This window comes from Carcharodon carcharias, chromosome 16 (genome assembly GCF_017639515.1).
Source record: "Carcharodon carcharias isolate sCarCar2 chromosome 16, sCarCar2.pri, whole genome shotgun sequence".
Taxonomy (NCBI): domain Eukaryota; kingdom Metazoa; phylum Chordata; class Chondrichthyes; order Lamniformes; family Lamnidae; genus Carcharodon; species Carcharodon carcharias.
The window spans coordinates 70,483,857-70,510,411 of NC_054482.1; the positions used below are offsets into that span (position 1 = coordinate 70,483,857).

General features: G+C 41.6%; 1 protein-coding gene across 1 annotated transcript in view; it reads left to right on the forward strand.

Annotated features, from left to right (window-relative positions):
- The first annotated feature begins 5,793 nt into the window (after positions 1–5,793).
- slc5a9 (solute carrier family 5 member 9) overlaps positions 5,794–26,555 on the forward strand; it is a 54,343-nt gene continuing 33,581 nt past the window's right edge. Inside the window, exons 1-5 of the mRNA XM_041208135.1 lie at positions 5,794–5,938; positions 6,833–6,904; positions 16,596–16,700; positions 19,350–19,514; positions 24,787–24,892. Coding sequence (XP_041064069.1) covers positions 5,864–5,938; positions 6,833–6,904; positions 16,596–16,700; positions 19,350–19,514; positions 24,787–24,892 — 523 coding nt within the window. The 5' untranslated portion in view covers positions 5,794–5,863. The remainder of the gene's footprint in view (positions 5,939–6,832; positions 6,905–16,595; positions 16,701–19,349; positions 19,515–24,786; positions 24,893–26,555) is intronic.

The following is a 26,555-nucleotide window of genomic DNA, read 5'->3' on the forward strand; positions in this document are numbered from 1 at the left end:
CAAAAGCCATTCTTCCCAGGGCTGTCACTGACCTCATCTCCTCTGGAGATCTTCCCTCCACATTTTCCAACCTCATAGTCTCCCATCATCGGACAGTCCGCTTCTAACTACTACCCAAAATCCACAAACAGGGCTGTCCCGGTAGACCGATCATGTCAGCCTGGTCCTGCTTGATGGAACTCATTTCTTCCTATCTTGACTCCATTCTCTCTCCCCTACATCCGTGCTCTACATCATATCAACAATTTCCAGTTCCCTGGCCCTAACCACCTCCTCTTCACCACGGACGTCCAATACCTCTACACCTCCATCCCCCACCAGGATGGTCTGAGTGTTCTCTGTTTCTTCCTTGAACAGAGGCCCAAGTAATCCCCATCCACCATCACTCTCCTCCGTCTGGCTGAACTTGTTCTCACACTGAACAATTTCTCCTTAAACTTGTCTCACTTCCTCCAAATAAAAGTTGTGGCTATGGGTACCCGCATGGGCCCCAGTTATGCTTGTCTCTTTATGGGATATGTGGAACATTCCTTGTTCCAGTCCTACTCAGGCCCCTTCCCACAACTTTTTTTGCGGTACATCGATGGCTATTTTGGTGCCGCTTCATGCTCTCATCTGGACCTGGAAAAATTTTATCAATTTTGCATCTAATTTCCACACCTCCATTACTTTCACATGGTCCATCTCCGACACTTCCCTTTCCTTCCTTGCCCTCTCTGTCTCAATTTCTGGTGATAGATTGTCGACCAATATTCATTACAAGCCCACCGACTCCCACAGCTACCCTGACTACGGCTCCTCACACCCTGCTTCTTGTAAGGACTCCATCCCATTCTCTCAGTTCCATCGCCTATGTCACATCTGTCCCGATGATGCCACTTTCCAAAACAATGCTTCTGACATGTCTCCCTTCTTCCTTAACCGAGGTTTCCCACCCACAGTGGTTGACAGGGCCATCAACTGTGTCCGAGCCATCTCACATGCCTCTGCCCTCGCACCTTCCTCTCCCTCCCAGAACGATGATAGGGTCCCCCGTGTCCATACTTTTCACCCCACCAGCCTCTGCATTCAAAGGATCATCCTCTGCCATTTCTGCCAACTCCAGCATGATGCTACCAACAAACACATCTTCCCTTCACCTCCCCTGTCAGCATTCTGTAGGGACCGTCCCCTCAGGGACACCCTGGTCCACTCCTCCATTACCCCCAACACCTCAACCCCACACCTTCCCATGCAATCGTAGAAGGTGCAACATTTGCCTCTTTACTTCCCCCCTCCTCACCAACCAAGGGCCCAAACACTCCTTTCTAGCAAAGCAATGCTTCACTTGCACTCCCCTCAATTTGGTCTACTGCATTCGCTGTTCCCAATGCAGTCTCCTCTACATTGGAGAGACCAAACACAGACTGGGTGACCGCTTTGCGGAACACCTTTGGTCCGTCCGCAAGCATGACCCAGGCCTTCCTGTCGCTTGCCATTTCAGCACACCACCCTGCTCTCATGCACATATGTCCATCCTTGGCCTGCTGCAACGTTCCAGTGAAGCTCAACACAAACTGGAGTAACAACACCTCATCTTCCGATTAGGCATTTTACAGCCTTCCGGACTTAACCATGAGTTCAACAACTTACACCATGAACTCTCTCCTCCATCCTCGCCCCTTTTTGATCCCCTTTTTTCAATATTCATTTCTATTTTTTAATTTTTATTTATTTTTCCCACTCCCACTTATTTTTATTATTATTATTTTTAAAATTTATTTCCGTTTTTATTCATTGCTTTATCCCCTGCTTTTAGCCTACTTTTGATCTTTTTTCCCAGCACTGTACCCTCCTCCACCCCACCCCCACTAGGGCCATCTGTCTCTTGCTCATGTTATTTTTTCCAGAGTGCTTACCCTGGTCCGGCCATTATCACATTCTGTTTTCTACTCTTAATGTCAACATTAGCATTTCCTTTAGCCAGTACCACCACCATTAACAACCCTTTGATGATTTGGTTATGACATCTTTTGCACTCTCTCCTTTGCCTCCATCTATTGCTGGCCTTCTATCCAGCAACAACTGTTCCACCCCACTTAAACAACATATATTTCACCGCATTTTTACTTTCATTTAGCCCTGAAGAAGCCATATGGACTCGAAATGTTAACTCTGTCTTTCTCTCCACAGACGCTGTCAGACCTGCTGAGTTTTTCCAGCATTTTTTGTTTTTGCTCAACAATTAAATTTGGAACAAACATCTGCCAAGCTGAAAACGTACATGGGCGAAGAAATCCACCTAAAAGGTATCATCAGCGCAACTGTTCACTATAGACCACCAAACGGCACAACTACCAATATTAGAAGGCATAGGACCAAGCCTTCCAGGTCGAAATTGGTTGAGGGAAATTAACCTTAATTGACCAATGAGATTTCAAAAGGAAGCAGGAAGAGTTCATGAATTGGAAAAGGAATAAGGCAAGGTACTTCAGAAAGAGCCTGGAGAATCCAAGGACTGCAGCTGGATGAAAAAGGAGTATGTAGCCATTCAGCAGCCTGAAGAAGTGAAGACTGTCTTAAATAACGACATGGAAGAACAACAGAAGAAACCCAAGGAGACTTTGCTGAATTACAGAATTCAAGATGAAGCGAGTGAGCTTCACAAAGAAAAGGAAAACCCGTTGAAAGACTTTCACACACTACAAGGATCAAAGGTCAAAGTTTGTGCCACTGAAAAATTATGAAGAGAAACAGGAAGAATTTAACGTCACTCTTAACAAACTGAAGACCCAGTTGGCAGAGAAGACGCAGCAATGTTCAAGGTTCCAGGAGGAAGCCAACAGATACAAGGAAACAGAAGAGATGAAGAATCAGCTGAATGAAGCTAAACAGGCTTTGAAAACGAAAAGTCGTAGAACTTTCCAAGATGCGAGAAGATAATGATGTCATGTGTATCTCAGCTACTAAACCAAGACAAGTTGAAATTGCATCTGAGAGATGTTAGGCTGACAGTGAAGTCAAAAAGAAGACAGGACTACACTCTGTGACAGAAAGAAGAAGACATGTAGAAAAAGGATGCAGAATTACTGATGAGGTGCCATCTTCGAACAAGATTAAGCCTGATACTTCCCAATTTGGAGGGGAAGGAGGAGAAAAGTCAAGGGAACCAAAAAGCAACTCATGATTTGCATAGTCGTGAGCGACAATTTACTGTTGGAGAAGCAGTATATGTAAGGAATTTTGGTGGAGGACCAAAGTGGTCACCTGGTAAAGTAAGCTCCGAGGCCAGACCATTATTGTACCACATGGAAGTGGAGGGCCGGATCATCTGTAAGTACATGGATCATTTAAGAAGAAGGGAGCTATCCCAACAAAATGATGTTCCACCTGTAACCATTGCTGAACCTGTGGTTCCTGCTAAAGTTGCTCAACCAAGGACAGACATGCCTGATGTCTCTGTCGGAGTGGAAGACACCGAACTGCCTGTGCCTAATGAGGTACCTGATGTTAATGCAGTTCCAGAGAATGTGGTTCCTCCAAAAGAATCAGAAGTCGTGGAGCTGCGATGTTCCACACAGATCAGGAAACCACCTGAAAGATTGAACTTGTAATTTCAAGACCTGTGTAAATATTGTGATATCATGAGATAAATATCCTTGTAAATACAAAATGTACAGAAAAATTAAAGGGAGAGGAATGTAGTAATTATAGTTTTGTTAAACATAGGACTGTAGCTTTAAGAATGATCCCATGTTGTTAGATCACATGGTCTGTGTAAACCGATGAGTTAGCAGCATGGGGAACCTCTAGGAGGGAGTTCTTTAGTTATAGAGTTGGATGTATGCACGTAGTAGCTGCTGCCTTGTAAATAAAGTTAAATGTGTCCACCAAGAAAAGGCGCCTGGAAAATCAACTCTATAACAGCCATAAAAAGATATAACTTCATGGAGCTGCAAAACAATCACATCCCATCCCCAGCGAGCAGTGAGACTGGTGGTGAACTCCCATAGATTGATGGTGGCTTCAGAAAGGCAACAGTTCCTGAATGATTCAGACTTTTATTCTCAGCTCCCCTTTTAAGTTATGGAATTGCCCTGTAATAATCTTTCTTTTGTCCACTTATGCTTTGAATTTCTATTAATTAATCAATAATTATTCAAAAGGAATAACTTAAATCGTCATTGACTGAAGCTGCGATGCAGCAAATCCACTCCATGAACAGTGAAAATTAACATTTATCATCCTTAGCAGGGAATTGCCTTGCTTGACAGCCACGAATAATTAAAATAGGGCAGCTTTAAACAATAGGCTTTTAAGAAAAAAGTAAAATGCTGCGGATGCTGGAAATCTGAAACAGAAACAAAAATAGCTGGAAAAACTCAGCAGGTCTGACAGCATCTGCAGAGAGGAACACAGTTAATGTTTCGAGTCCATATGACATTCTAATGAAGAGTCATACGGACTCGGAACATTAACTGTGTTTCTCTCTGCAGATGCTGTCAGACCTGATGAGTTTTTCCAGGCCTTTGAGAAAGCCTGAATTTTGGTATGGCTGTGCTGCATGAAGTTTATTACTGGGAAAAAAGATCAATTATCACATCTTATCAGCTAATTGCATTAGTTTACTTCAATATGTTAATAATTAATAATGTCCAAAGTTCAGTTTAAAAGAGTTGCAACTTACAAAATTTATGGAACCAACAATCAAAGTTTCGAGAATATTTAGAATTAAATAGAAAATGCTGGAAATATTCAGCAGGTTATGGCAGCATCTGTGAAGAGAAGCAAAGTTAACCTTTCAGGCTGATGATCTTCCAACAGAACTGGGAAAAGTTAGAGATGTCATAGGTTTTGAGCGAGGAGAGGGCGGGACAAGGACAAAAGGAAGGCCTGTGATAGGGTGAAAGCCAGGAGAGGTTGAATGACAGAAGAGTTAGTTTCCCAGGGCCAAAGGGAACGGTGATGGGGCAAAAACAAAAACAAAGAAACAAAAGATGTTCTGACTGAAAGAGAAAAAAACAAGAAAAGAAAACAAAATGGAGCAGTTTATTGTCTGCAATTGTTAAACTCAATGTTAAGTCTGGAAGATCTGCAAAGTGACTAATCAAAACATGAGGTACTGTTCCTCAAGTTTACATTGAACTTCACTGGAACAGCTGGCTGAGCACAGGAATGTCAGCATGAGGACAAGGTATAAAATTAAAACGACACACTCGGGATTATGCTTGTGAACAGAATGGAGGTGTCCTGCAAAGCGGTCACCCAATCTGTGTTTGGTGTCCTCAGTGTAGGGGAGACCACATTGTGAACAGCGAATAGAGTAGACTAGATTGAAAGAAGCACACGTAAATCATTATTTCATCTGGAAAGAGTGTTTGGGACCTTGGATGGTGGGGAGAGAGGAGGTAAAATGGCAGGCGTTTCTCACTCGTTTGCATGGAAAGATGCCGTGGGAAGGGGGTGGGGTGTTGGGGGTGACTGAGGAGTGGACCAGGGTATCATAATCTCTGCTCTGTTTTGTTTCCTTTTTTTTCACTTGTTTCTTTTTTTTTCAGCAGCAGCACAAATTCTTCAGGCACATATTTTGTTTCTTTGTTTCTGTTCTTGCCACATTATTATTCGCTTTGGCTCTGGAAAACTAACTCTTCTGTTAATCAATCTCTTCTGACTACCACCCTATCACAGACCTTCCTTTTGTCCTTGTCCCGCCCACCCCTTGCACACTACCTATTACATCTCTAATTACTCTCAGTTCTGATGAAAGGGCACAGACCTGAAACTATTTTTCTCTCCACAGATGCTGCTGTAACCTGCTGAGTATTTCCAGCATTTTTTGTTTGTTTTCAGACTTCCACCATCCACAGTATTCTTCTTTTTGAGAATGTTTACCTTGGAGACCCCAGACTTCATTGTGATTGTCATTTACTTCATATTTGTTATGGGTATTGGAATATGGGTGAGTTAAGAATCCCCTGGATTAAACAGTCTGTTTATTTTTCAGTTTACAATTAGTGAAGGTTGCAGACTTGAACTCTGGTGTTTACGAATGCAGATTTGTACTATTGGATTAAAACTAATGATTGTCTATCTTCTGCTTTTTGTTGTTTCAATTGTTGATGGGAATCCTCCTCATAGTTAAAACCTTCTTTGGCTTATATTGGAAGCCCATGTAGCACAATAAACTAGCTATCAACAGAGGTATCACTCTTTCTGACCCAATGCATTTAGAAAATTAAATCAACTTTCTAATATAAGAAGATTTTTAGACAAAAAATAGTGCAGTTCAGACATGTTTAGCATTCTTTCACTATCGGTGGCTTGTATCTACATAATTGTTTGAGACTTGCATATGCATAAAACATCAGTTTCTGATAATTAATTTTTAAATTATGCTCTTAACATTTTTTATACTTCTAGTGGTTATATACAGATTGCATTTCAAAACCAAAAATAAACACATATTACATTTTTATAATCCAATGAAATTTAAGCTGTTAAGAATTTCATTTAACGATCCTCTTTAGGCTGGAAACACTGCAAAATATGAGCAACTATTTGATTACAGTATATTTAAAATATGTTTTTTATGTGAAAATTACTCTTGGGGCTTTTGCTTAAACAGAAGTTTATAGAAATGTAATTGTTTTAACAAAGGGCTTCACAGGCTTTGGAAATACCATGGTAACTATTTTTTTTGCAAACAGTTCCTGGTTCCTGTGTGCCAAGTCCTAACTGGGTCTCAATGACCTTGCTAATACTGTATACAGTTTATTTTTTAACCTTGCTCTCTGTTCCATTTCATTTGGACTTTGATTAAGAAAACTGATGTCTAAATCTTTCTGCGTTATAGTCATCTGTGAAAGCCAACCAAAGCACAGTGGGAGGATATTTTCTTGCTGGAAAAGTCATGACCTGGTGGCCTGTAAGTCTATTGTAGTTATTTTTTGAAGCATATTAATAATTGATATCGACTAGTGCAGCGTTCAAAAAATAACTAATAATTTCCTTTTGTTAATAAGTATTATTGCTTGGTATTGTAAGGGTTTGTTCGGTGTCTCATGAAGAGGTTCAGAGGCTTGTAAGGTTGAACAGTAGTGCTTATTGGTAACACATATGTACAAAGTATAGCCCAAAGTAGGAGCTAACTTCATATTGACTTCTGCTCGAGTCTCTCCATGCTACTCTGTCTCCTGTCTACTACCATGTGTCTCCCTATATCATACTGTGGGCGGTATTGTTCTGCAGTCCAATATTAACCCTTGCTATGCCAAACACCCTTATACTACACCACCCAAGCCTTTTTCCAATATATTTATAGTATAATCTTTCTTTACATGCTACCCTTACTCCCCACCACCACCCCTCAAGTCTCTGACTTTATAAATTCAGATGGTCTGGAGGCTTGACAATTCTTCCAGATCGCATTCTGGTCACACTTGGAGGAGTGGTAGTCTCAGTTGCTCTGGACAAGCTTTGTTGGCTTGGTGTTGAAGTCATAGTATTCTGTGTTTCCGGCACTTGGTTGTCTGTCATCCAGCTGATTCGCTTTTTTTACTTTGTGGAGTTGAACTTTTCCTTATCAACAATTCATCTGTTTTGTTTGCACACCATAGGCTTGTCCCTTTCCTTCTGGAAGGAGCGTCTACTCCATTCCTTCATAGTATGAACACGGGTTTTCTTTTTCCGTGGGGTCCGCCGAGATCTTTCTGGGAGTTGAAGGTGTATTTGCATTCCATTTGACTGTCCTTCATCCACGAGCTCAACCTGAACTTTGGATTTCATTGCCACACTGTGTTCTTTCCCGTACCCATGTACCTCACTGAGGTGTGCTCTGGTGAGTTGATAGTCGCTACTCTCCTGCTCCAGCATCTCCTTGCTGCTGTGTGCTTCTTCTGGAAATGGCAGTTTTGTTTCCACGGTGCTCCCAGGTTGTGTGACAGCAACCGTTGGAGCCTGAGGTTAGGGCCTAATGTTCTATTGCTGGTCATTCTCATGTGTGTCTCCCACTTGAAGTATGATGGTACATATCTGAAGGTTTGACTGGTCTGACCAAAGAGAAGCTTCTTCCACCTGCAAAGAACTTGGACAAACCGGTTCTGCAAAGCGTGAAGACAATTCAGAGCTGAAGTCCCAGTCGAGAGTCTGTTCACTGGTGGACCTCTTGGGAACTTGCAGTTCCGTGTAGTTGACAACAGAGGTTGTTTTGACATCTTCTGCAATTTTGAGGGGGTTAAGGCAAAACAAGATTGGTTTCGGATGACGTACAAAATTTTGAATATTTGCTTATTGCCATACCAGAGTGGCTCTAGGATCATGCCTATGACTATGAGTCAGATTCCTCCAGGGTCACGGAGTGGTGTGTCTGTCATTCGTAGCCAGAGCTCTTTCAACCACGGTTCTGCGAGGACCATAACACTGGCTCCTGTGTTGAATTTGAAATTGGTGTGGTGACCATTGAACATTCCAAAAGGAGAATCTAAGATCCTTGATCTCACCCAAGAAGCACGGTTGAACTTCTTCCTGGTGTGGTACCTCAATCTTGGGGACTGCTTTGGGATCCTTCGCACATCTCCATGCCTTAGACTTGCACAGCTTTCCAAAGTGTCCCAGCCAGTCACAGTTGAAACACTGCGCATAGATTGCTGGACATTGGTCTCACCTGTGAGGTCTTTTGGCTTCACAGTGCTGACATGGTCTCCAACCATCGTGTGGTCTGTTTGGGTATTGTCTTCCTTGACCTGAAGTCTTCCTGGCCTTTTGTTGCTTTATGAGCCGCGTAGTTGGGTTTGATCTATACCATGGCTTAACCTCACCTTGTAAAATAGACTGGTGTTGTCGGTGAATTTCAGATAGTGTGTCTATTTGGATTGCCTTTTCTGGAGTCAGATTTTCTTTTGCTTGTAGTATGTCCAAAAGGGCATCATCAGCCACTCCAACTGCTATTCAATCTCATATGAGCTCTGACTTAAGGTTGCCAAAGTCACAACCTTCTCTCGATCTGTATAATTAATTTATAAAAAAGTCACGGTTCTTCAGGCTGTTGGACTCGCTTGTTGAACTTTGCGTACTAAAATCTTAATAATTCTTACATTAAATTCAGTATCGAAGGATCTTAGAACCTCTTTAAACTTATCTCAGATTCATTTATTCCTTGCTTTACAATGATGTCATTGACTATCGGACTTACTGAGTACAGTAGTATATTTATTTGTTCAGGCTCTGTCTTCTTACCTAATCATGAAGCTATCAAGCATCTTGAAAATCTTTTTCACCAAAGCACCTGGCCTGACCCTTGGATCAGCCCAGATTGAGTAGGTAGGATTGATTTCTAAGCCATTGTTGTTTTTCAGCTCAGGGGACTACAGCTTTAATTGCTGTTTCACTTTTAAAGATGGCACTGCAGTAACTATTATTTCAATGCTTCTTCCCGCACTTAGCGGGTTTCAGTGGGCTCCCACGGCAATCGCAGACCCACCTTCAAAGGTTTCGATTTCTCGCAGCAATTTTTTTAGTCAAAGATTTGGGCCCATTAGAACATTTTAGGGTGATTAAAAGGCAATTTCTGACTTTGGCTGAGTTTTTAAAACTTTGTTTTTTTTTCAATGGAGCTCAGCCGCCATGTGGTATGTCGCCAACTCTGAACCCGGGCTGGCTGCTGTGTTTAACTAAATAGATTGCTCTGGCTGATTAATGGCCTGAAGACTTTTTAAGGTGAGTTCAGCCTTAGAACTGATTTTTTTCTCACCCTTGCTAGATTCTTTGATTATGCAATCAATGGGGATTCACAATGGCTCTCCATGTGCTCTGGTGGAGTCACAATGGATTTTTCTTCTGCCCTTCAGCCATTATGCCTGCAGTGGAAACTCTTTTTACATGATTTCCAGCTGTGTCTTCAGCTGAGGTGCGCTTCAGTCAGGTCAGGGTGTTGTTCCTTTAGTTTTTCAGACCTTGGGGTCCTTCACCAGTTACTTCAGTTCTGGGTTCATTCATCAGCTGTCACCATGTTTTAAGGGTTTGTGCAGTAGGTCTCATGAAGAGGTTCAGAGGCTGTAAGGCTGAACAGTAGCATTTATTGGTAACACATAACTATTTACACATATACAAAATATAACCCAAAGTAGGAGCGAGCTTCATATTGACTTCTGCTCAAGTCTTTCCATAGAACTCTGTCTCCTGTCTACTGTCATGTGTCTCTCTATATCATACTATGAGTGGTACTGTTCTACAGTCTTACATTAACCCATGCTACACCAAACACCCTTATACTACACTTGACCTCTCTTAAATACCTCTCTTTATCCATTTTTAACCCATCCAATATGGCTATTACCTCCTCCTTACTGCTGCATTGGCAGCTTCCTCTTCTGTAGCAAGATTAAAGTATCATTTAATACCTCAGCCATGCCCTCTGCCTCTACAATATCATCTCCTTTTTGTCCCTAATCAGCCTGATACTTCCTTTATGTTCACTGCTAATCTATTCTCTTACTCTCTCTTTGTGCTTCTTATTCATTTTTTAGATCTCCTCTGTTCTCTATATTCAGTTTGGTTCTCTATTGTATTATGAACGTTACATGAGCCTTTTTCTCTGTTTCAGTTTAGTCTCTATATCTTTAGTCAATCAGGGAATTCTCAATTTGAATGCCATTCCTTTCGCCCATGTGTGAAAATGTGTCCACTATGTAGCCAACCATTTCCTCCTTGAAGGCTTCCCATTGTTCTACTTATGTGTATCAATTTTTGACTCCAGACAAATTGGGACAGATACATGTTCAGCTCGCTGAAGCTAACATTCCTCCTGTTAAATACTTTTACACTTGATTGTGCTCTTCCATAACAGTTCTAAACTTGATGACATCCTGATCACCGTTCCCCAAATGCCTACTGACTGAAACATGCTCCACATTTCCACTTCCTTACCCAGAACTAGCTACAGCAGTGCTTCCTTCCTCGTTGGGCTGGAAAGTTTTCTTGTACACATTGGAGGAATTCCTGCCTTTGTTTTTTACACGGTTACTATGCAAGTATACCTTAGGATCATTGAAGCACCTATCCCGCAACCCCCCACCGCCTCCCCACCTCACCTCATTATCGCACTCTATAGCTCTTGCATCTTCCTGTAATTTGCCTGTAAGTTTTCTCCTCTATCTCTTTCTCACAACTTGGTGGCCTATAGCATAGACTCAACAACATAATAGCTTCACTGTTGTTCCTTAATTCTAATGAAGTAGGCTCTGTTTGTGACCACTTAATTACATCATCCCCTTTCAGTGCTATAATACTTTCCATGATCAGTACTGCCAGTTATCATGTTTTTCTTCCTTATCTTTCCTGAATACCTTGTCATCAGGAATATTAAGTTACCAATCTTCTCCTTCTTTGAGCCAGGTCTTTTTATTGCCACAATAACATAGTTCCATATGATGACTTGTGCTTGCAACTCATCAACCTTATTTACCATGCTATCTTATGTGTATTTGTGCATTTTCGCTACAAACACATTTTAGACTGCTTCACTTTTGCTCCCTGTCAGATCCCTCCTTATTCTGAACTATTCTGATTTTATTATATTCCTTAAACTCAATACACCTTGATTTTCCTCTCTAATGTTTCATCCTAGTGCCTATCCTCCTGGAATATTAGTTAAAACACTCCCCAAAGCACTAGTTAACCTCCTGGAAAGGACATTACTTCCAACTCTGCTGAAGTGCAACATATTCATCTTCCTGTCCAGAATCTGTCCCAGTGCCTCAGGAATTGGAAGTCCTCCCTCCTGTCCATCTTTGCAGATACAAATGAACCTCTCTTATCCTAGTGTACATGGTGTCGGCAGTAATTCAAAGATTGCTATCTTTGAGGTCCTGCTTTTTAATTATCTCCCCAACTCCTGAAACTCTGACTGCAGGACAACCAAGCACCCCCATCTATCCCCACTCCAGCCCACTCCAAGCAACAAGAACAACTTGTACTGATATCATGCCTTCAACATAATAAAAATACCAAGGCATTTCATAGGAGCAGTGGAAAGCAAAATTGGACACATTATTTTATCATTTAAGTGTAAGTACAGTTGAACATAGAATTAGAGAAGCACAGAATGGTTATGGTACAGAAGGAGACCATTTGGCCCGTGACCATGTCTCCTCTCTGTAAGAGCTAATCAACCAGTCCCACTCCCCAACATTTTCTCCACAGCCCTGCATTTTTTTTCTTTTCAAATAATTATCCAATTTCCTTTTGAAAGCCACAGTTGAATCTGCCTCCACCACACTCTCAAACAGTAAGTTCCAGATCCTAACCACTCACTGGGTAGATAAAGTTTTGACTCATGTACATCTACAGGCTTCCCTTTATCCACAGCAAATGTTAATCCTTCAAAGAACTCCAATAAATTGGTTAAACACTATTTTCCTTTCACAAAACCATGCTGACTCTTCCCAATTATCTTGAGCTCTTCTAAGTGCCCAGCTATAACCTCCTTAATGATCAATTCTAACACCTTTCCCACAACAGACATCAAGCTAACTGGCCTATAGTTTCCTGTTTTCTTCCTCCCTCCCTTCTTGAATAGAGGAGCTACACTTGCTACTTTCTGGCCTGATGGAACCTTTCCAGAATCTAGCGAATTTTGGAAAATTAACACTACTGCATCTACTACCTTAAAGGAGGTGGCTAAAGACCCTAGGATGAAGTCTGTCAGGACCTGGTGACTTGTCAGCCTGCAGCTCCATCAATTTGCTCAGTACCTCTTCCCTCAGTACGGCTTCCCTGGTTGCCACCCACTGTGTCCACAATTTGATGACGAAGACTGGAGACCAAAAGGAGCACCATCGGAAACCCTGTGCATAAACTGGGTTAGATGACCTAGCTCTGCAATGCCTACATGTGATTCCAGATCCACAGAAATATGGTTGACCCTTTATTGCCCTCTGAAATGTCAAGCCACTCAGTTCAAGGGAAATTATGGATGGACAACAAATGCTGAGTAGTCACTGAAACCCACATCCCATGACAGAGTAATAAAAAGAGCATTAGCCAACAGCTGAGTGGCACAAATTGAACCAAATAGGTATACCCATTCCAAAGGTGGTGAGATGAAAGATGCCCATGACCAGGATGCAGGTAACAAATTACCCAACCTGAACATTGGACAGAAAGTTCGAGTACAACACCCAACTGATGACAAAGGGAATCCAGCAGAAATCATCAGCATATGCCCAGACCCAAGATCATATCAAGTATGAATGCCAAATGGCATGACAGTGCAATGAAACAGATGCCAAATCAAAACAATACCACAACCAGAAACATCAAGTAACACTATTCGACTAGAACACGGTCTAAGACACAACCTAAGCAAAGTAACCCTAACCGGCATTCTGAAAATGTAGAGCAGCCTCCAGCAAAGATCATATAACTAAAGCTGGATGGATAAGCAACTGATAAATTTAAGAAATTTGTAAACATATTGCTCTGTATTAAAGTACGTTCAGTCAGCACATTATTTTCTTTTGCTGTCATTCAAATAGCTTGATTCTCTAAGGGTAAACCTTTAGTTCGAAAAAAGGGGGATATTTTGATATGAGGTGCATGCACCTTTAATGGAAAGTATCTTAAACTACGGCTGGAATTTACCATCTCCACCATGGTGGCACCTGCCGTGTGGGATTTTGGCTGGACCAGAAGACCCCGGCAGTGGTGGGGCCAGGAAATCCCACTCTACGTCAATCATTACTACCTCAACAGAATATGATGTATTGGTCCCTTGACTTGGATTCAGTTTGCAAGCAGCAGGGTAGAGATCAAGCAGACTACACTCAGCCTCCCAGTAAATCTATTTATATATAGTCTTATCTCCAAATAAAGAAAACACATTATTGTTTCACCAATCCTTGTGTATAATTGGTACATTTATATATCAAACAAAAAGAAGAATGTAACAGTTCAAATACCGAGCACTGGGCACCCCTATTATATACCTTCCTACTGTCCGATAAACAACTGTTCACTACTACCCTCTATTTCTTGTCACTCAACAATTTCTTATCCATGCTGCCACTGTCCCTTTTATCCCATTGGCTTCAACTTTGCTGACTAGCCTGTTATGTGGCAATTCATCAAACACCTTTTGGAAGTCTATGTAAACAAAATCAACCGCATATCAACCTTTTCTGTTACCTCGTCAACAAATGCAATCAAATTAGTCACTTGGTATTTGAGTATTGCTGAAAAAGGAGACATGCTGTCAAAGCTTTTTGTCTTTCATTCATCAAGACAGATGCAAGAATACCAGATTTCAAAGGGAACAACAATTTATACTGCATGCGAAAAATGATGCTAGTTGGTTGGCAAGCAGGCTCTTGACTGGTCGAGGCATTGCCATGGAGAAGGCACCAGGGGACAGTTATCGTCAATGCTTTTGTTTAATTGAAAGAGGTGCAATGCCTGCACATGTTCTTTCTGTTTGCAGAGGACAGGGCCCGGCATATGAATATATGTAGCTTCTAATAAGTATAAATGAGCCACATTGTGAGTCTGAACAAAAGCTTGGGGGAACAGTTGTTCCCTGGTGGACTACTAATGTGATTATAGCATGTTGTGGCTAAAAACAGGGGTCGTTTTATATGCCGAATATATACAGAAACGTGATTTTTGGGGCTGAAAAAATTGAGTTGTCTTATATGCCGGGTCGACTTATAATCCACGATATACGGTATAACATTTGCAATTCTCCAGTCCTCTGGCACCATCCCTGTATCTAAGGAGGATTGGAAGATTATGGCCAGTGCTGCCACAATGTCCACCCTTATATCCCTCTGTATCCTTGGATGCATCTCAGCTGGTCCTGGTGACTTATTAACTTTAAATGCAACCAATCTTTCTAATGTCTCCTATTTCTCAATTTTTATCCCATCCAGTGCCTCAACTGCCTTCTGTTGTCACCATTTTCTTCCTTGGCAAAGGACCTCTTCAGAACCTCTTGCTGTTCTTGCAGTGCTCTCTCTCTCTTCAGCTGCTTTATCCTTGCTGTGCTCTCAAACTTCCCATTGTTCTCGCAATACTCTGCATAAGCAGTTTTAGGAATGATGAGCAAAAGCTTGGTCAAAGAAGTGGCTATTATGGAGCATTTTAAAGAAAACAACAGTGGCGGAGAGGCAGAGGGTTCTAGGGAGGCAATTCCAGAGCTTAAGGCCAACATAGCTGAAGGCACAGCTACTAATGGTGGAGCAATTAAAATCGGGAATGCTCATGAGGTCTAAATTAGAGGAAAACAGATATTTCAGAGGAATGGGAGGTTGGTGGAGATTATAGAGATAAAGAGGGGCGAGGCCATGGATGGATTGTAAACAAGGAGGAGAATTTTTAAATTGTGTCCTTGATCAGGAGCCAGTGTAGGGCACCAAGCACAACGGTGGTGGGTGAACGGGAATTGGGACAGAATCTTTTGCCCTCATTCTGTTGCAAGTTTGGTGGCAGGAGGAGCATTTAATCAGGCAGGAGGGTGATGGATGGAGCCCCCACCTCCCCCCACTTTCTTGTCTCCACCCCAATTAATTCCATGGCGGGAAGCCTGTGGATGTTCTTCCCCCCCGCTGCCAATTGCAGCTATTAAGTGGGAAATTAAATAAACTTTAACTGTGGATAAGCAAAACTTGGAAAGTAGTCAAGCTGAAGGAAAAAATTAGATAAACAGACAATTAAGGTGAAGTAAACAGGTATAGAGGGCCAGATTTTTGTGTCCCAAAAAAATCAGGAATGGGTGCACGTCCACACCTGAGCAAAAAACCCTGCCCTTGAAGATTAATAGACATCAGAAATGATTTCCTTTTATCTGAATAATACTCAGAATAAAAGGCTGTATTTAGAACAGTATGTATTGCAAGTACATTACAACATCATGAGGATTACAACATCACGGGGATTACAAAAACATGATTCAGTCCAGGAGTTGGGAGTAAATTCAATCTGCAAGAGTTTAGATTGCTCTGCAAAGAAGGAATGGGATTTCATTTTCCTTCCTATGTCACTGCTTCCATCATGAGCCAAGACTTGTGGCTGTTCCCCTTCCCCCCTCAAAATGTTCCACACCCTCTTAGTGATGTTCTGATTCAAATGTATTACCCCATCTACTAGGAAAAAAAGATATGCAAGATAAAAAAAACTAATAAAAGCAAGCTGGAAGAGACAGATTGAAAGACATACACTCTGTAATCCCAAAGTCCTTCATAAAATCAGTTTTCCCATTTCTTCTTTGTCCCTTGCAATGACTATCTGGCTGTTCACAAAGGGACCTTGTTTCCTAGACTACAATATTTAGGCATTTAGGAATGAATAGTGATCAATCAAACCTATGAGGGGAAAAAATTGCATTTGGAATCCATTTCTTGTCTTCATATTCGAGAAAAAAGATCTGAAGTTATAATAAAAGATAAGATTTTATTTTCTGAATAGGTATGCTTAAAGTTGTAACATAATGGCAAAATTAACACTGATGCATTTCATAGATGTTGAATTTCTCAGGAAAATGAAATGTATGTACGTTATAAAAGGCACGTAACAGTGAAACCATTGTAACCTCTTTGTTTTATCTCTTATTCACAATATATTAACAGATTGGGGCATCGCTTATGTCAAGTAATGTGGGCAGTGGCCTGTTTATCGGTCTGGCAGGAACAGGAGCTGCAGGAGGCATTGCTGTTGGAGGTTTTGAATGGAATGTAGGTTCAGCTGGTATAGTTTCTAACTTATGCCATATCTTAAGCTAATAAACTGCTTGTTTTTTTTTAAATCTAGTCAGGATACATGGCCTTCTGTTCTTCCACCCACAGTTTTGATTCTTGCTCAAAAGCTGCCTATTGCTGAAACATACATTTCTCAGCTATTGCACTGTTCAGTCCTTATAGAGCTGCAGTCAAGCACCGTTTCTAAATATTAGAAGCCACGGAACAAAATTAACTAATTATAATCAATTTAAAAAATATATTTGTTCTTGCATTTGTCTTAATTTCATGATGTGCATTGGGATTCTGAAGTAATTATGTTGGAGGTAACATCATTTTACAACAGTACTGAGTTACCTGGGAGGCAAATTGAAGACTGTAGACTCAGATCAAATTGGGATTTGAGTGCTTTTTGTTATGATTATGACGGTCATAGTGTAAAGCAGTGAAATCCCATCAAATGAGCAATAAAACAAAAAAGATGTTAATTATTTCAATACACCATTCAGTGCTCCAATCTCATAAAGCCATTGCAGGTATGTCCAAGCTTTTGTGAAAAAAGAGGTATGTATGATAGAGCCTTGGATGCCACAAATAAAGTTTAAACACATGTTCCTACTGATATTCTGATAACAAAAAGACCTTGGTGTTCTGTTTAGAATTACCCCATTACTGAGACAACAGGGCTTAAAACCACCTTTTTTAAACATGCTTAAATCATGAACTAATTCTATGGGATAGATATGGAGAGCCTATTTTCATTTGTATTTTACCCCATACTCATGAAGACTTGTCCTATATTCTGTGTTACATTTGGAAAGCATTCTAATTCAAAACAATTACCAGGCTCAAATTTGAGATTTGCACCATGGGTCTACCAACAGATATTCCACTTTATAAGGTCTATATGCGGGAGGAGGGGGTGCAGTAGGGGAGAATAAGGGAAGCCAGATTAATCAGGCAAGATCAAGCCAACCCAGCACAGTTCATATAGCACAATTGACAGACCTCGGTGCCTTTTCCAAAACCTTTCCCAGGAGCTATACCTCAGGAGGCTGCACTTCACTGTTCATTGCTGCAGCAAATGTGAAATCAAGGTCCACAGCATGGATAACATCTTACTGTGGCACGGAGGTGACCACAGTTCTCTACTTGATGACATGAGCTCAGGCAGCCAGAGAGACTTTGTCAGACCAGCCAATTTGTTCTGCACTCCTCTCTCCTTCTGTACGGCAAGTCAGCTCTTTGTTGAATCACTTACCATCAGTCCTTTCCTTATTGCAAAGTTGTAAAGCACACAACAGGGTACCACAATATATAAAATAACATTGTCAGCACAAACTGCAAGGTACATCTGGATGTATACCAAGGAATCTTCCTTTCAACATCCCAATGGTTTACTCAATTCTTAGGCTTGTCTACAAGTGTGCTTCATTGTAGCACTCCAGTGAAGCACAGGTGGTCCTGTGAAGATACATCAAGAGCCCGGAGTAGCAGGCCATCGCCCAGCAACCATACTGCGTCTTGCTTCAGCTGCTGACTGAGCTGCTATTCATTTTCAGCATTTTTAGTTTTTATTTTAGATTTCCAGGATCTGCAATATTTTGCTTTTGTGTTAGAGGTTGATAATGACACTGCTGATGCTAAACGTTTAGAAGAGGCAGCAAGTGCAGTGACGTCGGCTGCAAGACAACTGAGGAATAGACTCATCCAGCACACCTTATGAGATGAATTTCACACTATTCGATAGTAGCCTCAGTAAATTAAAAAATCTTTATCTTCTCATTAAACTCTCTAGGGGCTATTTAAAATTGTTACTCCCTTTGGCTAGCCATCACTTCCTAATGCTGAACCCAATGTCCATTGTCATAAAATAGAAACAAACAAGCTTTCCTTTCTTTACGTATTCCAGGGATTTACTCCACTGGATTTTAATACAATTATTTACCAAAAAAAGTGTAATTGGGTTCTGTCACAGTGCCCATGTGAGTTTTTTTTTGCACCATATCCTAACACATTTTCTATAGACGTGGAATACACCACACCGACTATATTGGACCCAAGCCTCCCTCGTCCTGTAAATTTGGAGGCTTCTGCAGAGGGTTGATGGAGTAATCCTCTTTGCTGCACCTGAAATGTCAGCTTGTTTATCCCCTCCACAAATGCTGCCTAACCCTGCTAGGTGTTTTCAGCATTCTTTCATTTGTCAACATCAGCAATATTTGGTTTTGCTTTAGATTGAAAGAGGCTTAGCTGATCCATCAGCTTTACTAACAACCAAACTTGATACATAGGTAACAAAGTTGGGCCAAGTTTCTGTCTGCAGCTAATTTTTTTTTTTGCAAAACAAATTAATTTAGAGGGACAGCCCCAAGGCTAAAATGAGACAAACAAAAGTATCTCATTTTGTCACAATTGTTTGAATTGTCTCCATGCCTCACATTGACACAAGATGAAACTAAGAGTTGAAATGACAGAAACATTGTTTAAAATATAACAGAACCAATACAGATATGTCTTTGTGTTCCTTATGGGCTGAATGCATGTTTTTAATAATCATTAGTGAGGGGTTAATATAATTTATCAAAATAATGTTACCCTGAACACAAGGAGAGACCTGACTTCTAATCTCTGTTCTTGTTTTAGGCCACTTGGCTTCTGGTGGCACTTGGCTGGATTTTTGTTCCAGTGTACATTGCTGCTGGTGTGGTCACTATGCCTGAGTATTTAAAGAAGAGGTTTGGAGGACAGAGAATCAGAATCTACATGTCCATACTATCTTTGATCCTGTACATGTTCACTAAGATATCGGTAAGTAGGAGAGATGTTGCTTTACTCAATCATACTCGGAGCAGCACGTGTACCCAAGTTAGATTTCTACATTTCATGTCACAAACACAAGAACTGCTTCAGCTACGTCACGGCATCCAATATCATATCGAGTACCAGCAGTGAAGCCTTCTGCATTACTCCTGTCTATACAACATTCCCCTAACACAAATTTGCCTTTTTCTGTTTTGCAATCTTACTGCATTTAATCAAAAATCCAAAACATTGCAGCAAATCTGGGACAAAACAGAAAATGCTGCAAACTGCCCGGAGTTCAGGCACCATCTCTGGGGAGAGGAGGAGAGAATTCAAAAGACTCCTCACCCTCTGAGTGAAAAAAATTTCACCTCATCTCTGTTTTATATGGGCGATCCCTTATTTTTAAACAGTGACCCTCTAGTTCTAGTTAGTGATTTTGTATCGCAGATGAAGAATTTAAAATTAAAACACGTGCATACACTTGCACAAATATGTGGGCAAACTCACTCAAAAGCCCATGAAAGAATAAATAGAAATGGAAAAAGATGGTCAAATGACAAAAATGAAATTAGTACGAGATAATGTAACGTATAATGAGCAAAATTAAATACTGCAGAGAACGTGTTAGAATACCAAGAGGTGGTGGGTAAGGCAGGTAGAAAAAGAAACAGGAAAATCTGGTAAAACAAGAAGGGTCCAGTGATCCAGGAGCCTGGGGGAAAAATAGCAGGTTGACATCAAGGGGAGAAGTTTTAGCTCGTCGGGTGGGCGTGCGCCTGACCCGACTGAGCGTCAAATAATACAGGATGAGATCAGGCGAGTGTCCCGATGTCATCATGCACTTGCGCAATATTTCAGCTGGTGGACGCACGCCAGAGTCGGCAATACGCCTACCGACAATTAAAAGGCCTATTAAGGCCATTCAAAAGGTAATTGAAACAAATTTTTCGCTGCCCGTCCAACCTTATGATTGGCGGGCAGGCGAAAAGGCCAAGCGGCCTTTGCAATTTTTAGGAAACCCCATCCATGTGCGGGATGAGGTTTCCAACAGCAAATAAAGATAAAATAAACATTTTTAAATTTAATTAATAACATGTCAGAGTCAGATGAAGGGGCATGTTTTATAACATTTTAGAAATCTTTATTTTTAAGTTTCAAAAGTGTTCGCCTCCCTGAGGCAGCTCCGTGTCTCAGGGAGCTTTGCCAGCACGCACCCATGTGCATTCGTGAAGTTTGTGCTCACCATCCCGCCCCCCCCCACCCCTCAACACAGGCAGCGCTGAGCACTGTAGCGTGCGTTTCATGCTGGGCAGGCCTTAATTGGCCCGCCAGTGTGAAATCACTGTCCGGCTCCAATCGCGGCCGACACTCAGCTTCCCAACCGCCCCCACCAAACCCACCTGACGAGAGAAAAATCTTCCCCCAAGAGTGCAGACGATCCCACCAGCACAGTTTTCTGATGGAAGGTCTCTATCTAAAGCAACAATATATTCCCTTCTGCCCAACCTTGGGGATGATTTGTTTAATCCAATCCCCCTCCTGATCTGATTTTTATTCTTATCTTGAGTGCTTTCTACAGTTTTCTTTTTACTTGCCTTTCTAGTTCTCTTTTCATCCATGTTCCTGCTATACAAGTTAAAACCCACAGTCCTAGCTATGTGGTCCCAGGTCTGTTTACTTTTGGGACACAAATGACTGATTGTAAGCAACTCTTGTACAAACAGCTCAAATAAAAGTAATCTATCAATTGCTAAGAGTTACTGAGTGTGCATTAAGCTATGGAAAAATTCTGTTTTCTTCCACCGACAACCTAGTATACATCCAGCAGGTCTTTCTGTATTTTTACCAACAACCAGGGTCAGTTTGCCCTTCTCCACATCTTTGGTGTGATTGATTTTTTTGAAACCTTAAGAGGTGCTATTAGTTACAGTAAAAGAGAGCTGCATGTCATTTGTTCATGAGCATGACTCACATTCATAGAAAGAAATGTCAAATCCATAAATCTTATAAATGGACATTATAGCGCAGAAAGCACTAAACTAGAACACCCAGCAGGCCAAGTTACTTCAAACTTAGCCATTTATTCATGGCTAATGGAACTATATGCTTTATCTATATATTCTTACATATAAGTCACCCCACTATTTTCTTTCCAGGTAATTTTACTCAGTATAGGGGCATAGGCAGGTGATCTAGTCCTAACCTTCTCCTTTTGACAACTTGTAACCAGCAGTTAGAAGGTACCCCAGACTGGTTTAGGTAACAGCTGATCAGCTGCTGATTCTGCCAGTCTCTTTCTCTCAGACAAGTGTGAAATTGACAAAACCCACTACCCCACCAACAGGGAAAGTCACCCTGGACAGAGATTTAGTATCTTCAAAAAGACATGAAGGGCTCGATTTTCATGTCAGAGCGGATAGCGGGATTCAGGAAATTTCTTTCCAACTCAGTGCACCTGCCTCAGGAGAAAGCAACTTGAGAGATGCAATTTTCATTTCAGTGGGAGTGGGGGGTGAGGTGGCGGCAGCGCGGTGGTTTGAGTGGTTAGCAAGTGCATGCTGGAGTCGGTCCTACCACCCCTAGAAACAGTATGGAGATAGCCACAGGGCTGCTGAGTGCCGAGGCAGGCTGGTTATAATGCCTGCCTTGGTTCTCTGGGACTTTGTCCCAGTTGTTTTAATCAGTAATAGGCCCTCCAACCTTCACGCCTCCCATTCTCTCACCCCCATCAACTCCCCATGCCTGATCCATGCTAATTCATTGCAACCCATGCTAACTCATTCCTGCGACTCACCCTCAATTGTCTCTCATACCCTCCATGCCAGTCCATGCCCCTCCATCCACCTCAATGTTTCATCATATTCTCCATGCCCCTCTGCCTCTCACATCCTCCATGCCAACTCATATCACTTTCATTCCTGTTCAACAAGTATACACTCCATACTGAAACAATGAACCCTACAGTAATGATGACATGCATAGAAAAGCTTAAAAAATGCTGAAAAAAACTTTCTTAAAACAACTTCTGTTACTACAATCCTATAAAAATGTCAATCAGCTAGGCCTTTAAAGTATCAAAAGCAGAAAATATAAGCACTTAGCACCCCTTTATCTCATGTAAATAAACATTGAGCCATTGACAAAATAGGTCTAAAAAAAAAAAGCTATCAATCAAGAAATTTTTTCTAAAAAGAATTAACTACCCTTTGGGCAACATTTTCCCCCATTGGGGGGGGATGTGCGGGAGCAGGTGCAGGCGGGTGGGTTCCTGATCAGCGCCCCCAGCCATTTTATGTGGGCGGCCAATTAACGCCCGCCTAACATGACATGCGTCAAGAAGTGCTATGCGCTCCCTGTGCTGGTGGGGGCAGGGGGGTGGGGGGGGGGGGGGGGGGGGGGGGGTGCGGAATTCCCTCAGCTGGGAGTGTGCTCTTTCCCGCATGCGCACAAAAGAGTGCACAGATCTCCCTGAGGCTAAGTGCTGCCTCAGGGAGATCAGCTCGGACTTGAAACTTTAAATAAAGATAAAGAAAAAATTTTGCTGCCGTGTCCCCTCATGTGACACTGTCACATGAGTTGGGACATATCCATAACTTTTATTTTAACACACTCTGAAATTTTAAAATCCCTCATGAAATCTCATCCCACCCATGCATGAGGTTTCATGCTTCTTCAGAAGCCTGCCAGGATTCCTGGCCTGCCTGCCAACCTTAAAGTTTCAATTAGTTTTTTAAAGGCCTTAATAGGCCAACCTGAGAATGTAAATGATGCGTGGTGATGTGGGGACACACGCCCGACATCACCCTACGTCATTTTACGTGTTGGCGAGTGGGTCCCGACCCCACTCACCGAACAGAAGATTCTGCCCCCACATCACCCGGCATCACTTACAATCTCAGGTTGGCGGGTGCGCAGCCAAGTTGGCTGCACACCCGCTGACTTGTCAACGGCCTATTAAGGCCATTAAAGAACTAATTGAAATCATTAATGGACCTGCCCTTTCAACCTTAAGGTTGGCGGGCAGATTGGAAACCCTAGCGGGCTTCTGAAGAAGCACGAAACCTCATCCATGGGCGGGATGAGGTTTCATGAGGGATTTTAAAATTTCAGAGTGTTATAATAAAAGTTATGGATGTCCCAACTCATGTGACAGTGTCACATGAGGGGACATGGCAGCAAAATTTTTTCTTCATCTTTATTTAAAGTTTCAAGTCTGAGCTGATCTCCCTGAGGCAGCACTTAGCCTCAGGGAGATCTGTGCACTCTTTTGTGCGCGTGCGGGAAAGAGCGCACTCCCGGCTCAGGGAATCTCCCCACCGCCCCCCCCGCACAGGGAGCGCATAGCACTTCCTGGTGCACATCACGCTGGGCGGAAAATGTTGCCAATTGTGAACAGTAACAAATCATTTTTAAGGTTTAATGAACAATTACAAATTATTTAAATTTTTTATGACATTATTTAAAACTCTGGCCAGAATTTTCCCGTTGGCGATTTGGGGGCGGGGCCCACTCGCCGACGGGAAAATGACATGGGATGTTGCCGGGAGGAATCGCTGACGCCATCCCAGTCCATTCAAATATTGAGGAAGGCAGGTGGACAGCGAAATCAGTTGGCCGTCCACCGACCTGTCAATGGCCAATTAATTAAGTTCGTTAAAGACCCTGCCCGTCCAACCTTAAGGCTGGCGGGTAGCCCCAGTGGGCTCCCGATAATACCTGAAACCTCATCCACTGGCGGGATGAGGTTTCATGTCCATTTTTAAAAAGTTTAATAAGGTTTATGTCCTTTTTATTAACATGTCCCATCTTGTGTGACATTGTCACATGACAGGGACATGTTAATAATTTTTATATTTTTATATTTTTAATGTTTTTACACTCAGTGATCTCCCTGAGATGCTACTTAGTCTCAGGGAGCATTGTGCACTTTGATAGATGAGGAATCCCTCCACCCCCCACACAGGAAGAGCGTAGCGCTTCCTGTCGGGCAGGCCGCTGGGCGGGCCTTAATTGGCCCACCCACTCAAAATGGCGGTGGGCCCCATTTCGGCAGCAGTGTTCGGCTGCCCGCCCGCTGCTGAGCTGGTGGGGCCCGCTTGCCAATCAAGGTAAGAATTCTGGCCCATTAATTAGATTTTGGTGCAGGTGGAAATGATCACCAGTATTTTTTTTAAGAGGATTCTTAACAAGTCCCAAAGCTTTTGTTGTTCTACTTTTACCTTTAATGTAGGTTACAGGTTGTCATTTAAAAGTAACAGCTGCATTCCTGTTTCAGACTGATATTTTCTCTGGGGCGCTTTTTATCCAAGTTGCACTGGGTTGGAACCTCTATGTTTCTACTGTAATCCTGCTGGTGGTGACTGCCGTTTACACAATAGCTGGTAATTACTTTTATAAGAAAAATTCTGCTGTCTGTATGAGAAGTCCTCCATGTGTCACTTTTCGTAACAGTTTTTGCCCATTTGATAGGAATTGTTCCAAAGACAAGAAAGCATGCAGATGACCTTCTCTCCCATCTTATACCAGTATTGGTCTGTAACCACATTGATAGTTTATGGGGAATTGTTTTGTATGTGTTTTACTGGTTCCCTGAGTGACCAGGTAACATCAGGAACTCTCCATGGGGAAAATTGCTCTTTCCTGATGGATAGAGTACAATAACAGCTTGTATTTACATAGAGCCTTTAGCGTCAAAATCCCAAGGTGCTTCACTAGAGCATAAGCAAACAAAAATTAACACAACATCAAAGAAGTAAACATTAGGTCAGGTGACTAAAAGCTTGGTCAAAGAAGTAGGTTTTAAGGAGCATCTTAAAGGAGGCAAGGCACAGAAGTTTAGGGAGGAAATTATAGAACTTATGGCCAAGGCAGTTAAAGGCAAAGCACCAACTGTGGGGGATAAACAAAAGGCCAGATTTGGACACTGTACTGGCTTCTGCAATAGCATTTTAAGGTCTGAATGATAAGTCTCTGATATCATTGATTTGCTCATCCATGGCAATAATAATAACATTATCTCAAAAAAATCATTAAAGCTGAGAAGTCTGTTGAGAAGTAACAAAAATGAGTGTTCCAGGCAGTTATTGCCTATGAACTCAAACCACTGATCCAGATAATAGATGGCTACCTGAAGAATGGTAAACAAATCCTTCTTTAGATGGAAACAGTCAATTGTTGCAAGAGGTCTTCCAAGTGTCACTTCGTCAAACTAGTATTCACATCAAATTTTTATTTACATTTCTTTAAACAAGTTTATCGTGGAGGATTGGTAGTTTATTTCAACTTTTACAATGTGTTCCTAGAAAAATAGCAACAACGGGATAATAGAGATAGATGTTCAGCAACGTGGCTTCTGTTCTCTCTCCATTGTAATGTTCTTTAAATTGCTACTATATATACTTGTAGTGCTTACTCTTCATCAGTTGACAGAAAGCACACTCATGCAGTTGGAAGATTTCTAAGGATCCTGTTAGCTGCTGAAAGCCAAACCAGTCAATTTGTAGAGCTAGTTCAAAAGGATTCTTCTTGATAAAAGAAAACACATCTTAACAGTGCGTAAGTTTCCATGTGATAGATGTCTTCCATGTGTCTTCTTCTTGCTGTCCTGAAATATATTGTGCACTCAAAAGACTAATGCAGGAAAAGTGACTAATGCATTACTATACGGTTAAGTTCTCTTTTTAGATTTTAGTGTGATTAAAGGGAAGCTGGTGCTTGAACTTTATGTGAACCTAGTTGTGCAAAGTAATACAATTCATTACAAAGAGGGCATTTCTTCTCATCTCAGTTACCAATAGCGTGGTTTCAGATAATTTATCAATAAAAATCTGCATTTATGTAATTCTTTTAACACTGTAAAATGTACCCTGCTAACTTTTAATTAAGCACAGATGCTAAGCACCTGCAGAGATAAAGCAGTTGGACAACAGATGGTGTGCTATTTTAATTGGAAATTTATCATTAATCTGTTACTCTAAAGATGTTACACTAGTTAATGATAAAGCCAGGCACAGGGTCTTTTGTTGTCTATTGTTAGTAATGACT